The 18071-nt window shown below is 41.2% G+C and overlaps 1 protein-coding gene across 2 annotated transcripts; it reads right to left on the minus strand.

The window, feature by feature from the left end:
• Nucleotides 1–5214: 5214 nt before the first annotated feature.
• LOC118940206 (piggyBac transposable element-derived protein 4-like) lies at nucleotides 5215–17748 on the minus strand. Of its 2 annotated transcripts, XM_036948641.1 has the most exons (6): nucleotides 17212–17740; nucleotides 16415–16512; nucleotides 16120–16279; nucleotides 14106–14214; nucleotides 10417–11261; nucleotides 5215–6203 (listed from the first exon to the last, which is right to left on the minus strand). In XM_036948641.1, exons 1-6 carry the CDS (start codon nucleotides 17441–17443, stop codon nucleotides 6028–6030), a joined length of 1620 nt encoding a protein of 539 aa, XP_036804536.1. In that variant the 5' UTR covers nucleotides 17444–17740; the 3' UTR covers nucleotides 5215–6027. The 2 variants fall into 2 exon arrangements, with proteins under 2 accessions (XP_036804536.1, XP_036804535.1); XM_036948640.1 differs by lacking the exon at nucleotides 5215–6203 and having other exon boundaries at nucleotides 9371–11261; nucleotides 17212–17748.
• Nucleotides 17749–18071: the final 323 nt, after the last annotated feature.

Below are 18071 nucleotides of genomic sequence, written 5' to 3' on the forward strand. Positions count from 1 at the left end.
ATCCATTTAGGAGGACATTTCATAAGTATGTCATTGAGATAACAGGTCAGAGTGCAGGCACAGCTAAATTCCTTTGATTTAATTCCAAAATTTTTAGTACAAACTTTTTTTTAAGACATGTTAGAATGAATGACCAAATTTGACTAATATTTAAACATGCATCACGAGTGTTTTATGTAAAAACATTGGAGGCCCCAGTTGTACATCATTACAAACTTTAATAACCAGTAATGTTTATAACATAACATTGTAGGAAAGACTATAAAATAATACATGTTTTTTTAAAGACATTACATTTCTCTGCGACCCTGGCGTGAGGGAAAAGATAGCTTCCCCTTTCGTTAAATGGTGAGATACATTTTCAAAACCATTGATTTAATTCAAAATATTTAGTACATTTTAACACATGTTATAATTCAACATTTTTTTTTACTATTTCTTACAGATAAAGGGTCCGGTTGGCCCTGACCGTTATCCGTTTCCAATTCACCATCACAAAGACGCTTGCCTGCTCCATCAAAGCTCTGTAAGTTTTCCCTCCATGGGTAGATCATCCGTCCGGCATGTAAATCCTGGCTATGCCCACAGCATTAATTAATAAGAGGGGTAGAAAACTGTTTAGCCATAAGTAAAGGCCTTTCGTAAAGAGGTTGTCGTGATTGACTGTGACACATATTTAACACGTATTGCTTGTTACAGAATACTACTGTTGTACATTGAATATCCCCTAGCAGAGGAAACTCAACAGTGTGTTAGGCTGAGAAACATTATTTAGATGGCTGTTTTATTGTTGTTGAAAACTTGAAATGGACACAATGCCAAGGGACCTTGTTTCTAACACACACACACACACACACACACACACACACACACACACACACACACACACACACACACACACACACACACACACACACACACACACACACACACACACAATGTCACATCAGTAGGGTAGAGAGAGGAAAAAGGGGGGAAGAGGTATTTATGACTGTCATAAACCTACCCCCCCCAGGCCAACGTCATGACACCTACATATCAATTCATACACACAAACTATATAGGTCAAATAGGGGAGAGGGGTCGCGAGGTTTGATCTGTTTTTTGAAACCAGGTTTGCTGTTTATTTGAGCAACATGAGATAGAAGGAAGTTCCATGCAACAAGGGCTCTACATAATACTGTATGTTTTCTTGAATTTGTTCTGGAATCTTGGGGACTGTGAAAAGACCCCCGGTGGCATGTCTGGTGGGATAAGTGTGTGTGTCAGAGATGTGTGTAATTTGACTTGTAAGAACTTGGTATCTCTACATTATGGGAACACCTTTGATGACAAAAGTACAATGATTCATGTTTTGCTTTAGCTTGAGATTAAGAATCAGTGGTAGTTATCTTGCCATTGCATTTAAAGGTCAACTGTACAAAGCCAGATGTCTGTGTGTTGAAACTATATTTTTGGTAACAGATGGATAAAGGGAACTAAGAGTTCCTGTTGATACTATGTTCCAGTCTTCCTTCCAGTCTTACATGATAGCAATAAGGGGAAGAGTCATTGGGAAACTAACTGCCAATAACGCAATAAGCTGAACCCCGCCTACCAGAGACATCTTTGTATTAGCAACTATTAATTATGAGCTTATATGGTATTAAAGTTAAGGGACATCAGCCTGGGCGGGGTGATCCTCAGTAGGGGATAAAAAGGGAAAACATCATCTTGTGAACTGAGTGTCTTGCTTGCAAATTGCTGTAAGTGTAAACTCCGGGTTGCAATCCTTATTAAACAAACTAACCTCTGATCAAAGAAGTTTTCCTGTGGTCTCTTCCGTGCACATAGGGCGGAATTCCCTTACAGACTATGCAAACAATTTGGGATATTCAACACATTCATGTTTCTTATAAAAGAAGAAGTGATGCAGTCAGTCTCTCCTCAACTCTTAGCCAAGAGAGACTGGCATGTATAGTATTTATATCAGCCCTCTGTTTACAATTATGAGCAAAATGTGCCACTCTGTTCTGGGCCAGCTGCAGCTTAACTAGGTCTTTCTTTGCAGCACTGGACCACACGACTGGACAATAATCAAGATTAGACAAAACTAGAGCCTGCAGAACTTGCTTTGTGGAGTGTGGCGTCAAAAAAGCAGAGCATCTCTTTATTACAGATAGACCTCTCCCTGTCTTTACAACCATTGAATCAATATGTTTTGACCAGAACAGTTTACAATCTAAGGTAATGCCAAGTAATTTAGTCTCCTCAACTTGTTCAACAGCCACACAATTCATTTCCAGATTCAGCTGAGGTCAATAACTTAAGGAATGATTTGTACCAAATACAATGCTCTTAGTTTTAAAGATGTTCAGGACCAGTTTATTACTGGCCACCCATTCCAAAACAGACTGCAACACTTTGTTAAGGGTTTCAGTGACTTCATTAGCTGTGGTTGCTGGTAGCTTATATAGTTGAATCATCAGCATACATGGACACACAGGCTTTGTTTAATGCCAGTGGCAGGTCATTGGTCAAAATAGAAAACAGCGCAGCTCCCACAATCTTCTTATTATCTATTTTTTCTCAACCAATCATCAGTCATTTGTGTCAGTGCAGTACATGTCGAGTGCATGTTGAGTGCCCTTCTCTATAAGTATGCTGAAAGTCTGTTGTTCATTTGTTTACAGATAATTTTTTCCAACAGTTTGCTAAGAGCTGGCAGCAAGCTGATAGGTCTGCTGTTAGAACCAGTAAAGGCTGCTTTACCACTCTTGGGTAGCGAACTTACTTTGGCTTCCGTCCAGGCCTGAGGACAAAGACTTTCCTCTAGGCTCAGATTAAAAATACGACAGATAGGAGTGGCTACAGAGTCAGCTACCGTCCTCAGTAGCTTTCCATCTGTTGTCAATCCCAAGAGGTTTGTCATTATTGATCGATAACAATTTTCCCACCTCTCCCACACTAACTTTACAAAATTCAATACTTGCACTGTTTTTCTTTCATTATGTTTTTTTACCCCCATCATTCATTTCCTGCCTAAAAGTTTGGCCACTTTGCCAATGAAATAACCATTAAAATAATTGGCAACATCAAATGGTTTTGTGATGAATAAAGCCATCTGATTCGATAAAAGACAGAGTTGAATTTGTCTTTCCGCCCATACTTTAATTTAAAGTACTTCAAAGTGTTGTTCCATCTTTATATCGTTGATCTTGGCTTCATAATACAGTTTCTTCTTCTTTGTGTTGAGTTTAGTCACATCATTTCTCAGTTTGCAGTAAGTCAGCCAGTCAGATGTGCAGCCAGACTTATTAGCCACTCCTTTTGCCCCGTGTCTTTCAACCATACAGTTTTTCAATTCCTCATCAATCCAAGGGGATTTAACAGTTTTTACAGTCCTTTTCTTAATGGGTGCTTATTAGTAAGTGGAATAAGCAATTTCATAAACGTGTCAAGTGCAGCGTCTGGTTGCTCCTCATCACACACCACAGACCAACAAATATTCTTTACATCAGCAACATGTGAAACACTACAAAACTTATTGTATGACCTCTTTTATACACTATATTAGGCCCAGCCTTTGTAACTGTGGTTTTCCTAGACATGGCTACTATATTGTGATCACTACATCTGGTGGATCTGGATACTGCTTTAAAACCCATTTCTGCAGAATTAGTAAAGATGTGATCAACACATGTGGATGATTTCATTCCTCTACTGTTTGTAATGACCCTGGTAGGTTGATTTATAACCTGAACCAGGTTGCAGGCACTAGTTACAGTTTGAAGATTTTCTTGAGTGGGCAGCTTGATGAAAAGACAGTCAATATTTAAATCACCCAGAAAATGTGCCTCTCTGTTGATGTCACACACATGATCAATAATTTCACACGTTATCCAGATACTGACTGTTAGCACTATATATATATATATCTATAGCAGCTTCCCACCAGAATGGGCTTCAGGTGAGGCAGATGAACCTGTAGCCATATTACTTCAACAGTATTTAACTTTGAGATCCTCTCTCAGCTTTACAGGAATGTGGTTCTGGATATAAACGGCAACCACCTCCACCTTTGGTATTTCTGTATTTTCTGTAGATGTTATAACCTTGTATTGCTACCATTGTAACATCAAAGCTATTATCTAAATGCGTTTCAGAGCCAAGTCGGTTAATAGCACATCATCTGTTACAAGCAAGTTATTGACTTTATGAGCCTTGTTTCTTTAAGCTACATATGTTAACTGTTTTTAGTATTTTTATACTGTATACAACAGCTGTAGCATCAGCAGAGGCATGTGGGGCAGTTAACGGGACACAAATTAGGTCACTTACATGGTGTTGTCCAACACCCCTGGGATAATGTACATTTGCTGACACATTGTGACAACTAAGCAACACAATGGCAGAGATGAACGGAACTGGGCTTGGGTCATTGATAAGTCATCGTCTCAGTGCAGCCTTAAAATGCTGTGAAAGGATCAGGCTGTTGATTGTGGCCTGTGGAATGTTGTTTTGCTAGGTGTGCAGGAACAGTTTGAGATATATTGAAAACCTAAACATACAATGTGCTATATAGACAAACATCTGCCACACATATTACTTGTATCTTTTTTTAAACAAGCACCTTATAAACTGCACAAGCACCAGAAACACTGTTGTTTTAACAGGTAGTAATAAATCACTGATATCGATTAGGGGGGAAATTAGGTTGTACGTGCTGTTGAAACTGACACAACTAAACAAAACACCTGGAAATGGGAGATATCTTTTGCCTCACTGGTTAGAGGACAACCTGCAGAAGACAGTCAGCTACATTTTGGAGGGATGCGTTTCAATTATATGTCTCCAAAATTAAACTAACAGCTCAAACACCACACGGAATCTGGGAATAATGTGTACATCACTGGTTAGACACTGGTCAGCTACATTTTAAAGTGATGCATTTTAATTCCAGGTGGTTGCCAACGAGATAAGTGTAACACAACACTTTTTTGGTTAAATAATACTCTTTCATTACAGAGCCTGGATTTTTCCCCTGATGAGGCTCATATCCACATGACACTTAAATTAACAGAACATCGTTAAAATACTCCTACTACAAGGTTAAAACATTCTACATTGTGACATCATTAAAATACTCCTACTACAAGGTTAAAACATTCTACATTGTGACATCATTAAAATACTCCTTCTACAATGTTAAAACATTCTACATTGTAACATTATTTAATTGATATCATGAAACAACTCCTTCATGTATTTTCTGGTGTTTAATCAGAGATCTTTTATCAGAGTATCTCATGTCACATTGACTACAGCTATGAGGCTTCTCTCCTGTGTGTGTCCGCTGGTGTTTTTTCAGACAGCTAGATGTTCCAAAACTCTTCCCACATTGACCACAGCTATAAGGTTTCTCTCCTGTGTGTCCCCTCTGGTGTGTTTTCAGGCTGCTAGATGTTCCAAAACTCTTCCCACATTGATCACAGCTATAAGGCTTCTCTCTGTGTTCTCTGGTGTGATTTTAAATGTTTTGATGAAACAAAACTCTTTCCACAGTCAGAGCAGTGGTAAGAGCAGTGGTAAGGTTTTTCTCCTGTATGGAATCTGATGTATTTTAAGATCTGCTAAAAAGATGAATCTCTTCCCACAGTCAGAGCAGCAATGAGGTTTCTCTCCAGTGTGTATTCTCAGGTGTGCTATAAGGTTGCCTGAGTGAGACAAATTCTTCCCACATTGATTACAGCTATAAGGCTTCTCTCCTGTGTGTGTTCTCTGGTGTAATGTTAAATTTCCCGAGATAACAAAACTCTTTCCACAGTCAGACCAGTGGTAAGGTCTCTCTCATGTGTGTGTTCTCTGGTGTATGGTCAGACAGCTAGATGTAACACAACTTTTCCCACAATGATCACAACTATAAGGCTTCTCTCCTGTGTGTGTTCTCTGGTGTATGGTCAGGTGGCTAGAGGAAGTAAAACGTTTCCCACACTGATAACAGCTATAAGGCTTCTCTCCTGTTTGTGTTCTCTGGTGTATTTTTAGTTAATCTGATCTTAAATAACTCTTCCCACAGTCAGAGCAGCGGTAAGGTTTCTTCCCTGTGGGTTTTCGCAGGTGTTTGTTGAGGTGTTCTGATGTGAAGAGACTCTTTTCTGCCTCTTCAGCTTCACAAGGTTGTTGAGGCTCCCCAGAGGATCCACAATAGTCACATCCTTCTCCTGTGTGAACAACAAAGTCAGACAGATGGTTAAAGGCCCACAACAGCAGAAATCCACTGTATCTTTCAGCTAAAAGGTGATGCCCAGGATGTTGTGCAACAATTTACATCTGTAATGAATGTTTAAATGCTTTTACAAACTTAATTGACTATTGTCTTAAGACAGTCAAGTGATCAAAACTAGCCATAGTTTAGGCCTCCCGGGTGGCGCAGTGGTCTCTGGGTTCGTGCCCAGGCTCTGTCGCAGCTGACCGGGAGGTCCATGGGACGACGCACAATTGGCGTCGTCGGGGTTAGGGAGGGTTTGACCTGTAGGGATATCCTTGTTTCTAGCGACTCCTGTGGCGGGCCGGGCGCAGTGCCAGATGAGATTCGGTTTCCAATAATTTCCTTTCTGTGTTTGCAAACATTGCCACAAGAGGGCGATTTGGTTGCAGAAACTCCTCCATGCTAATGAGGAAACCACTAGTTATGGATGTAGTATATCTGGTAATGAGGAAACCACTAGTTATGGATGTAGTATATCTGGTAATGAGGAAACCACTAGTTATGGATGTAGTATATCTGGTAATGAGGAAACCACTAGTTATGGACGTGGTATATCTGCCAGGAGCAAAAATTGGGAGCGAAGATTTGAGTTTTAATGTATTCTGAATGTTACTGCACATTATCACCTCAAGATCGTAGGCTGCAACATTAGCCTCCGTTTCCAGGTTGTTTATGAGAGCATTTAACTCTGGGATTATAATGGTAAGGCTCGTTATAATGTCCTGCAAAATATAATGTTTGTGTCATTGTCACAAATCAACCGCTTTGTCGGAACTAGAAGCACAAGCATTTCGCTACACTCGTATTAACATCTGCTAACCATGTGTATGTGACAAATAAAATTTGATTTATACTTTTTTTTAAATACTTCAACCAGTAAAAATGCTCTTTGGCTTTGCAACCAGCCTATCAATGAGTGTTAGCATTCAAGCTAATAAAAATAATTGTAAAAATAACTGCAGATTTCCCTTTTAACAACCACACATCAGTTCAACAACTGCAGATTTCCCCTTTAAAAACCACACATCAGTTCAACAACTGCAGATTTCCCCTTTAAAAACCACACATCAGTTCAACAACTGCAGATTTCCCTTTTAACAACCACACATCAGTTCAACAACTGCAGATTTCCCCTTTAACAACCACACATGAGTTCAACAACTGCAGATTTCCCCTTTAACAACCACACATGAGTTCAACAACTGCAGATTTCCCCTTTAACAACCACACATCAGTTCAACAACTGCAGATTTCCCCTTTAAAAACCACACATCAGTTCAACAACTGCAGATTTCCCCTTTAACAACCACACATGAGTTCAACAACTGCAGATTTCCCCTTTAAAAACCACACATCAGTTCAACAACTGAGTTTATGTTTTCAGAAAGTACTTACTGGTGTTAATCAGCATCAAGAATAAAGTATTTTGCAAATATCACAACCAAATATACAAGATATTACCTTAGCGACTGTTTCAAGTAATAATCAAAACAAAAACAACAGTTGCCTATGACAACCACAAAAAAAATAATAATATTCAGAACTAATAACCGCACTGTCAATCAAGTGAACACCGCTCGTCTCATTGGTGAGTAATGGTGGTTGACCTTCGTGGTATAATTGGTGAGTAATGGTGGTTGACCTTCGTGGTATAATTGGTGAGTAATGGTGGTTGACCTTCGTGGTATAATTGGTGAGTAATGGTGGTTGACCTTCGTGGGATAATTGGTGAGTAATGGTGGTTGACCTTCGTGGTATAATTGGTGAGCAATGGTGGTTGACCTTCGTGGTATAATTGGTGAATAATGGTGGTTGACCTTCGTGGTATAATTGGTGAGTAATGGTGGTTGACCTTCGTGGTATAATTGGTGAGTAATGGTGGTTGACCTTCGTGGGATAATTGGTGAGTAATGGTGGTTGACCTTCGTGGGATAATTGGTTAGTAATGGTGGTTGACCTTTGTGGTATAATTGGTGAGTAATGGTGGTTGACCTTCGTGGGATAATTGGTTAGTAATGGTGGTTGACCTTCGTGGTATAATTGGTGAGTAATGGTGGTTGACCTTCGTGGTATAATTGGTGAGTAATGGTGGTTGACCTTCGTGGTATAATTGGTGAGTAATGGTGGTTGACCTTCGTGGTATAATTGGTGAGTCATGGTGGTTGACCTTCGTGGTATAATTGGTGAGTCATGGTGGTTGACCTTCGTGGTATAATTGGTGAGTATTGGTGGTTGACCTTCGTGGTATAATTGGTGAGTAATGGTGGTTGACCTTCGTGGTATAATTGGTGAGTAATGATGGTTGACCTTCGTGGTATAATTGACATGTTGCGTAGCCAATATGTAATGTAGAATGATGAAACAAGTTTGGTTGTCTTCTAGAGTGTCTGGGGGATTTGCACAGGAACCAAACTTGACCCGGGTTAAACAACGTTTTGCCGATTTAGATTTCATAAATTGTTTTGTTGCAAGTTGAAAGAGTCTGGAATTAATGCAAAACACTGGATATAAAAAACGATTTTATCACACAAAAGTACACTACATTTTTATCTCTGGGACCCTCGGGATGACAAATCAGAGCAGCAACTGTCCAGACTTTGGGACAGTGTTTCCTGTAGAAGTTCAATAACAAAGATGTCACTCTGCCTGCCCCCCCCCCTCAGCCCCAGAGGCAGAAGACATACCCTCATCTAACTGCCTGTAGCTCAGCCCCAGAGGCAGAAGACATACCCTCATCTAACTGCCTGTAGCTCAGCCCCAGAGGCAGAAGACATACCCTCATCTAACTGCCTGTAGCTCAGCCCCAGAGGCAAGGATATGCATATTCTTGGTATCATTTGAATGGAAACATTCTGAAGTTTGTGGAAATGTTAATTGAATGTAGGAGAATATAACACAGTAAATATGGTGGAAGAAAAGAGAAAGAGCATACGTTTTCTGTTATTGTTGTAGCATCATCATCATCATCATCTTTCACATGTACTGGAATAGCCACACAGTCAGATAGGATGCTGGAGATAATTTAGATGGACAACACAAGAGGGCAACTGTGGGTGTGCAAAGTTTCAGACTGAAAACTTCAGGAATGGGTGAGCTACATGACATTTAGCATGAAGTCACCCAGGTGTCCCACACAAGTTGCCCAAATGTACCCAAGTGGCCGAATTGGTGAAATGACCTATAACTATATATATATATACACACACACACACACACAACAGTGCAAATAACTATATACAACTTATCAAAAATCTATTCTAACATATTTTTTAAATATTAGAACATAATATTTTGCTGCCTGTGCCATGTCCCATAGCAGTCTCTTTCTGCTACGAAGCAGAGGCAAACTGAACAACTGGTGCAGATGATGGGGGACTTCATGTGACAAAGAACACAACGACGCCTCCATGCTCCGCTCCTTTGGCTCTGAGGTAAAGTCACGCCTGCAGTAATGAACTGTGGTATATGAACACCACTGAAGGCAGGAGTAGAGGCGGCAGAGGTAGAGGAGGTAGAGGTGGCAGAATGTGATGCAGTGGACTTGCTGTAGCCAGCAAGCTCCTTGATGAGCAGCTCCCTGAAGACTAGCTGTGAGATGGAGGGCTGTCCACAGCTCTTGGCCATTTCCTTCTGGAGGATGAAGGAATTCACCACAGCAATGTCAATGAAATGGTAAAACAATGTCTTGTACCATTTCTTTGTCTTATGGAGAACATTGTAGTACCCTATAAGCGCGTCTGACAAGTCTACACCTCCTCTGCTCTGGTTGTAGTCCTTGATGGCTGCAGGAATGGGGACATTTTTGGTGGTCCATGCCCCTGTAGCGTCCTTCACACGCCTGACGACGTGATCTCCACTGAAGGACTTGTGGATAGTGGAGCACATCACCACCTCTCTGGCATCCATCCACTTCACAAACAGCAGGCCATCTTCACGGATCCATCGCATGGTCCCCCGCTCAGCCCGCTTAGGCATGTCGTTCACCTTCGTCTTCGGGAAGCCCACTCTGTTGGTCTGAATGGTGCCACAAGCCCACACTCCCAGCTTCCTCAGGTCTGCAAACAGGGCAGGGCTTGTGTAGAAGTTGTCCACAAAGAGTTTGTAGCCCTTCCCCAGCAGTTGAAAATCCAATAACACCATTACAGAGGCATAGCTGAGTTCCTTACCGTAAGCAAAACTGTTCTTCCCGTCGTAGACCAAGAAATTGCACGTGTAGGCACACGCAGAGTCAGCCAACACAAACAGCTTGAGACCACACTTGGTTGGTTTGTTTCTCATGTATTGTTGGAGGCCAATTCTGTCCTTTGAGGCCACCATCCTCTCATTGATTGACACGTTCTGGGCTGGCTGAAAGTACGTCTTGCAGGCCTCGACGATGCTGTGGTAGAGAGGTTTGAATTTGCACAGTGTATCAAACCTCGCTGTGCCCCTCTTCTTCTCGTTCTCTTCATCAACCTTTGGGTCACTGATGTGAAGCGCCTGTGAGAGATCCAGAAACCTTTTGCAGGACATAACAGTCGAGGGGAAAGGCAGTTGGTAGAGAGATGACGATTTCCAGTAGTCCTTCAGGCTTTTCAGCCTCACCAGCCCCATGTAGATGACCAGTGAAAGGTAGCAGAAAAACTCTGACGTGGATATGGGCTTCCATGCTACCTTTTTGCCTGCTTGCTTCATCTTCCCATACTTATTCGTGTTAGACACGAGCGACTCTACAACGGATTGGGTGAAGAACAGCTGAAAAAGTTGAAGGGGGCTGTACGTAGCAGTCATGTTTAGCTGAGGTCCTGGCTTCCTTTTCGGCCTAAAAGTTGGTTGGGGTGGCTCCACATCGTCTTCTCGGACGGTGTGCCAACGCCATTCTGTCCCTCTGTTAGCGGATGGCACACTTCCCCTCTTCCTCTTCTTTGTCGGTCCTCTAGACGGCCCGGGAGGTGTGGAGCCAGAGGATGAACCAGCTTCAGAGGGGGATGGACAAGTTGGCACTGGGGGCTCCCAGTCGGAGTCAGTGCCACTGTGAAAGAAAATGTTCAGTTAGAATAGTTTCACATATGAGCATATATGAGTACAGGGAACATAAAGTGCTGTTCCATTTCACTGTGTTGTGGGCTTGCCTCAAATAGGCTATTTCATGTGGGGTGGAGCAGCAGCTGGTAAACCATGCTCCCTCTAATGTAGACTGATTGGAGGAAGCATGCTGGCTGTGTTTGCCTACATTCTACACCATTCAATTAATTAATTAAATATATATATATATGGTTCACCAACTACTTCTCTGATAGAGTTCAGTGTGTCAAATCGGAGGGTCTGTTGTCCGGACCTCTGGCAGTCTCTATGGGGGTGCCACAGGGTTCAATTCTTGGACCGACTCTCTTCTCTTTATACATCAATGAGGTCGCTCTTGCTGCTGGTGAGTCTCTGATCCCCCTCTACGCAGACGACACCATTCTGTATACTTCCGGCCCTTCTTTGGACAATGTGTTAACAACCCTCCAGGCAAGCTTCAATGCCATACAACTCTCCTTCCGTGGCCTCCAATTGCTCTTAAATACAAGTAAAACTAAATGCATGCTCTTCAATCGATCGCTACCTGCACCTACCCGCCTGTCCAACATCACTACTCTGGACGGCTCTGACTCAGAATACGTGGACAACTACAAATACTTAGGTGTCTGGTTAGACTGTAAACTCTCCTTCCAGACTCACATCAAACATCTCCAATCCAAAGTTAAATCTAGAATTGGCTTCCTATTTCGCAACAAAGCATCCTTCACTCATGCTGCCAAACATACCCTTGTAAAACTGACCATCCTACCAATCCTCGACTTTGGCGATGTCATTTACAAAATAGCCTCCAATACCCTACTCAACAAATTGGATGCAGTCTATCACAGTGCAATCCTTTTTGTCACCAAAGCCCCATACTACCCACCATTACGACCTGTACGCTCTCGTTGGCTGGCCCTCGCTTCATACTCGTCGCCAAACCCACTGGCTCCATGTCATCTATAAGACCCTGCTAGGTAAAGTCCCCCCTTATCTCAGCTCGCTGGACACCATTGCATCTCCCACCTGTAGCACACGCTCCAGCAGGTATATCTCTCTAGTCACCCCCAAAACCAATTCTTTCTTTGGCCGCCTCTCTTTCCAGTTCTCTGCTGACAATGACTGGAACGAACTACAAAAATCTCTGAAACTGGAAACACTTATCTCCCTCACTAGCTTTAAGCACCAACTGTCAGAGCAGCTCACAGATTACTGCACCTGTACATAGCCCACCTATAATTTAGCCCAAACAACTACCTCTTTCCCAACTGTATTTAATTTATTTATTTTGCTCCTTTGCACCCCATTATTTTTATTTCTACTTTGCACATTGTCCCATTGCAAAACTACCATTCCAGTGTTTTACTTGCTATATTGTATTTACCTTGCCACCATGGCCTTTTTTGCCTTTACCTCCCTTCTCACCTCATTTGCTCACATCGTATATAGACTTGTATATACTGTATTATTGACTGTATGTTTGTTTTACTCCATGTGTAACTCTGTGTCGTTGTATCTGTCGAACTGCTTTGCTTTATCTTGGCCAGGTTGCAATTGTAAATGAGAACTTGTTCTCAACTTGCCTACCTGGTTAAATAAAGGTGTTCTCAACTGGCCTACCTGGTTAAATAAAGGTGTTCTCAACTGGCCTACCTGGTTAAATAAAGGTAAAATAAATAAATAAATAAATAAATATATATATATATATATATATATATATATATATACACACACACACACACACATTATATACATATATACACAAACATAGGCTATGGGTCATTCTCATACATACAAACAGACCCTCACTCACAATGACTAGCCAACACCGCCAGCATTCAAAAGCACCGCCAGCATTCAAAAGCACCGCCAGCATTCAAAAGCACCGCCAGCATTCAAAAGCACCGCCAGCATTCAAAAGCACCGCCAGCATTCAAAAGCACCGCCAGCATTCAAAAGCACCGTCAGCATTCAAAAGTGACCAAAACCTCAGCCAGGAAGCATAGGAACTGAGAAGTGGTCTGTGGCCCCCACCTGCAGAACCACTCCTTTATTGGGGGTGTCTTGCTAATTGCCTATAATTTCCACCTGTTGTCTATTCCATTTGCACAACATCATGTGAAATGTATTGTCAATCAGTGTTGCTTCCTAAGTGGACAGTTTGATTTCACAGAAGTGTGATTGACTTGGAGTTACATTGTGTTGTTTAAGTGTTCCCTTTATTTTTTTGAGCAGTGTATATACAGTGGGCCAAAAAAGTATTTAGTCAGCCACCAATTGTGCAAGTTCTCCCACTTAAAAAGATGAGGGGCCTGTAATTTGTAAACATACATATATATATTGTGCAAGTTCTCCCACTTAAAAAGATGAGGCAAATACTTATTTTCCACCATAATTTGCAAATAAATTCATAAAAAATCCTACAATGTGATTTTCTCATTTTTTTTCTCATTTTGTCTGTCATAGTTGTAGTGTACCCATGATGAAAATTACAGGCCTCTCTCATATTTTTGGTTGGTAGGTGATCAAATACTAATATCATGCAATAAAATGCAAATTAATTACTTAAAAATCACACAACGTGATTTTCTGGATTTGTTGTTTTAGATTCCGTCTCTCACAGTTGAAGTGTACCTATGATAAAACATTACAGACCTCTACATGCTTTGTAAGTAGGAAATCCTGCAAAATCGGCAATGTATCAAATACTTGTTCTCCCCACCGTATATAAATCAATAAAAAAATCTCAAATTAATATGCAACCATTTAAACAACTGCATTAGCATGAGAAGCAAAAACATGTTTTACTTACTGATCGAAAACTGGATCTTCTCCTTCCAAAAACATTTCCTCCTCGCTGGAATCAAAACTCAGATCACTCACAGAGTCCTCATCCATTCCTTCTGTGTCACTCTCAATTTCTGCAATAATATCATCAACATGTTTATACTTTGATTTAGCTTTTCCACTCTTAGTAGCCATGTTTAACTATCTCAGATTTGAGAAGTTTGTAGAAGAGAACGAACAGCTGTGAAACGTAAACTACCGTGCATCTGGTTTCCTTTCACCAGAGAATGAACTCTGTTGCGCACAGCTCTAGCATGATGGCTGTTTGTCCTACAAAACGGCGTTCGCATACTGCTGGAAATCCCAGCTCATTGGCTACCCAGCTAGGTTTCAAAACGATAAGTGGCCATTGGACACCACCAGGTGTTGTATAGCCAATACATAATGTAGAATGATGAAACGAGTGTCTGAGGATTTGCACAGAAACCGAACTTCACCGTGTTAAACAACGTTTAGCCAATTAGATTTCAGAGAATTGTTTTTGCTGCAAGTTGAAAGAGTCGGAATTCATGCAGAATGCTGTTTCCAACATGGACCGTGTTGGGAGGTACACTAACTACCCTTCTAAAGTTCAGGGTCACTTAGAAATGCCCTTTTGTCAATTAAAATAACATCAAATTGATCATAAATACAGTGTAGACATTGTTAATTATTTGTGGATTATCTACGTAGAGGCCCATTATTATCTACAGAGGCCCATTATCAGCAACCATCACTCCTGTGTTCCAATGGCACGTTGTGTTAGCTAATCCAAGTTTATCCCTTTAAAAAGGCTATTGATCACTAGAAAACCCTTTTGCAATTATGTTAGCACAGCTGAAAACTGTTGTTCTGGTTAAAAGAAGCAATACAACTGGCCTTCTTTAGACTAGTTGAGTATCTGGAGCATCAGCATTTGTGGGTTTGATTACAGGCTCAAAATGGCCAGAAACAAAGAACTTTCTTCTGAAACTTGTCAGTCTATTCTGGTTCTGAGAAATGAAGGCTATTCCATGTGAGAAATTGCCAAGAAACTGAAGATCTCGTACAACGCTGTGTACTACTCCTTTCACAGAACATCACAAACTGACTCTAACCCGAATAGAAAGAGGAGTGGGAGGCCCCAGAGCACAACTGAGCAAGAGTACAAGTACATTAGAGTGTCTAGTTTGAGATACAGGCGCTTCACAAGTCCTCAACAATACCCGCAAAACACCAGTCTCAACGTCAACAGTGAAGAGGCGACTCCGGGATGCTGGCCTTCTAGGCAGAGTTCCTCTGTCCAGTGTCTGTGTCCTTTTGCCCATCTTAATCTTTTATTTTTATTTGCCAGTCTGAGATAAGGCTTTTTCTTTGCAATTCTGCCTAGAAGGCCAGCATCCCGGAGTCGCCTTTTCACTGTTGACGTTGAGGCTGGTGTTTTGTGGGTACTATTTAACGAAGCTGCCAGTTGTGAGGCGTCTTTCTCAAACTAGACACTAATGTACTTGTACTCTTGCTCAGTTGTGCACCGGGGCCTCCCACTGGTTGCTCATAATGGGTTTCTGTACGCCTATTTAGATATTCCATTAAAAAAAAGTTTCCAGCTACAAAAGTCATTTACAACATTAACACTGTCTACACTGTATTGCTGATCAATTTGATGTTATTTTAATGGACAACAAATGTGCTTTTCTTTCACAAACAATGACATTTCTAAGTGACCCCAAACTTTTCAACAGTAGTGTATATATAGAAATACACGTTTAAAATGTGTACCAATCGATTGGTCAAAAGAACAGGTGACTAAGTCAAACAAGATTTTTTATTAGTCGGGGACAGCCCCACTGGTAACAGATACCAGTCCATCTTCATATCAACTAACATAACTCTGCTGGATGTCCTGGTAACAGATACCAGTCCATCTTCATATCAACTAACATAACTCTGCTGGTTGTCCTGGTAACAGATACCAGTGGGCAGATATATTGTATTTGTTCAAACTAAACAACAGCACTTACTTTGATGAGTCAAATCTGATCCTTTCTTCTCTTCTCCTCCTCTCACAGTTCCACTCAGCCCCGTTCTTGTCCTGCAGTCCACCAGCAGCACAGACAACCTCTTCACCCCGGGAGAGGCACGACACTGGGACTCCAGGAGGGAGGAAGGGCTAGCGTTGTCCTGGTAACCATAAAGAGGGGACACAGACACATATCATTATGGATGCTGATGTCACTGTTGTCATAAAGTGCTTTACAGAAACCCAGCCCAGAGCACAATAGAACAAGCTGTATGCTAGATCAGACCAAGCTGTACCATCTGGTGTTCTGATCTGGAGAGACTCTTCTCTGCCTCTTCAGCTTCATGAGGTTGTTGAGGCTCCCCAGAGGATCCACGATAGTCATGTCTCTCTCCTGTGTGAACGAGAACATCAAATGCTTAGCAGGACAGGAAAATGGCCCAATTCACACACTAATCAAGAGAACATCCCTGGTAAATCATTACTGCCTCCGATCTGGCGGACTCAATAAACACACGTTTCAATTGTAGATTGTCAGAGGGTTGGAGTGTGTCCCTGGCTATCAGTCAAAATAAAAACAAACAAGAAAATGGCACATCTGGTTTGCTTAATATAAGGAATTTGAAATGATTTATATTTAAGTACATTTTAGACTTTTACTCAAGGAGTATTTTACTGGGTGATTCACTTTTACTTGAGTAATTTTCTATTGAGGCATCTTTACTTTTACTCAAGTATCACAATTGCGTACTTTTCCCCCACCACCACTGTGATGCAAATGTTAAATGGCCGTTCCACAAAATGGATGCTTTTTGCGTCCCTTCGACATTTTAAGTATCAATGATGCACTGTATATTATATTTTAAAAGCCTGTTGTATTAGATTACGGGCACTTTAATATAGACCACATGGAAAATTCAATAAATCAAATTTTGACGTTCCAAAAATATATGTACCAATGGCAGATCGCCCCTTAAACAATTCCTACAGTACTGAACAACATACTCAAGTGCAGAACTTCAGTATAATGCCCATTTAAAAAAAATACATTTAAACAACTGCATAGTGCCCCTGTTTACAAGACAGTACTCACTGGTGGTAATCGGATCTTCAGTCTCGTTTTTCACTCCCAAAGCGTCTTCCTCTTTTATTGAGACACTCTCCTCTTTTATTGAGACACTCGCCTCTTTTACTCCAAACGTTTCTTCCTCCGTTTTGATTCTGAAAGCTCCTACCTCTTTTTCCACTTTGACAACCTCGTTCCCATATTCCTCTTTCACTGTAATATCATCCTCTTGTTTCAATGTGATAGCCTCCTTATTCATTCTTCAAGCTTCTTTGCCTCCTTTCACCAGTTTCTTTCTCCGTCTAGATTAGTGAGTTTATGCTCCGGGAGATTAGCCTAGTGCAGTATCAATGTAACACATTTGCTAATTTAACAAGCAAATTACGTTTAAATGAACCAGTAGATAGGTAATTATGTTCAAAACACTAAGAGTAATTTACACAAGATTGGTCTAAAGAGCTTCAATTTTTAGGTTTGCTAGCAAAGCACCGCGTGGGTAAATCAGGAACCTTCTGTCGCTGTTGAAGAATCCTCCCGCCCGTCCACTAGATAGCATCACCTGAAAAATTCATATCGCCATCTGTTGACTGGAGTGGGTAACGCAGACTGGAAAAATATGAATTACAATGTTGTCTGGCAAGCAATGTCATGAGAAGTCATTTAAAAATAACCAGATGTTATGTTCTTACTTCTTACAGCCAATACTTTCCTCCAGGATTGGCCTGCCTATTAGGCAGGATTAGGTGACAGATAGAATAGGGTGCCATACTCCAAGCTAAATTGACCAAGGCTCATCACGAACAACACATAACACTTCATATAATGCTGCCCAAATACAATGAAAACTTCTCTCACCCAGTGGCATATGGGCTATTTAGGTGAGTGTT

Source organism: Oncorhynchus mykiss, chromosome 17, assembly GCF_013265735.2.
Source record: "Oncorhynchus mykiss isolate Arlee chromosome 17, USDA_OmykA_1.1, whole genome shotgun sequence".
Classification (NCBI taxonomy): Eukaryota; Metazoa; Chordata; class Actinopteri; order Salmoniformes; family Salmonidae; genus Oncorhynchus; species Oncorhynchus mykiss.

Bases quoted from the DNA above. Each gene is read 5' to 3' on its own strand.
- LOC118940206 (XM_036948640.1), bottom strand. From the start codon at position 17,443: ATGAATAAGGAGGCTATCACATTGAAACAAGAGGATGATATTACAGTG. The intron at 16,280-16,414 runs GTACAGCTTGGT...TATGGTTACCAG, and splicing joins CCAGATCAGAACACCAGATG to GACAACGCTAGCCCTTCCTC. The intron at 14,215-16,119 runs GTAAGTGCTGTT...ATATTATTGCAG, and splicing joins ATCAGATTTGACTCATCAAA to AAATTGAGAGTGACACAGAA.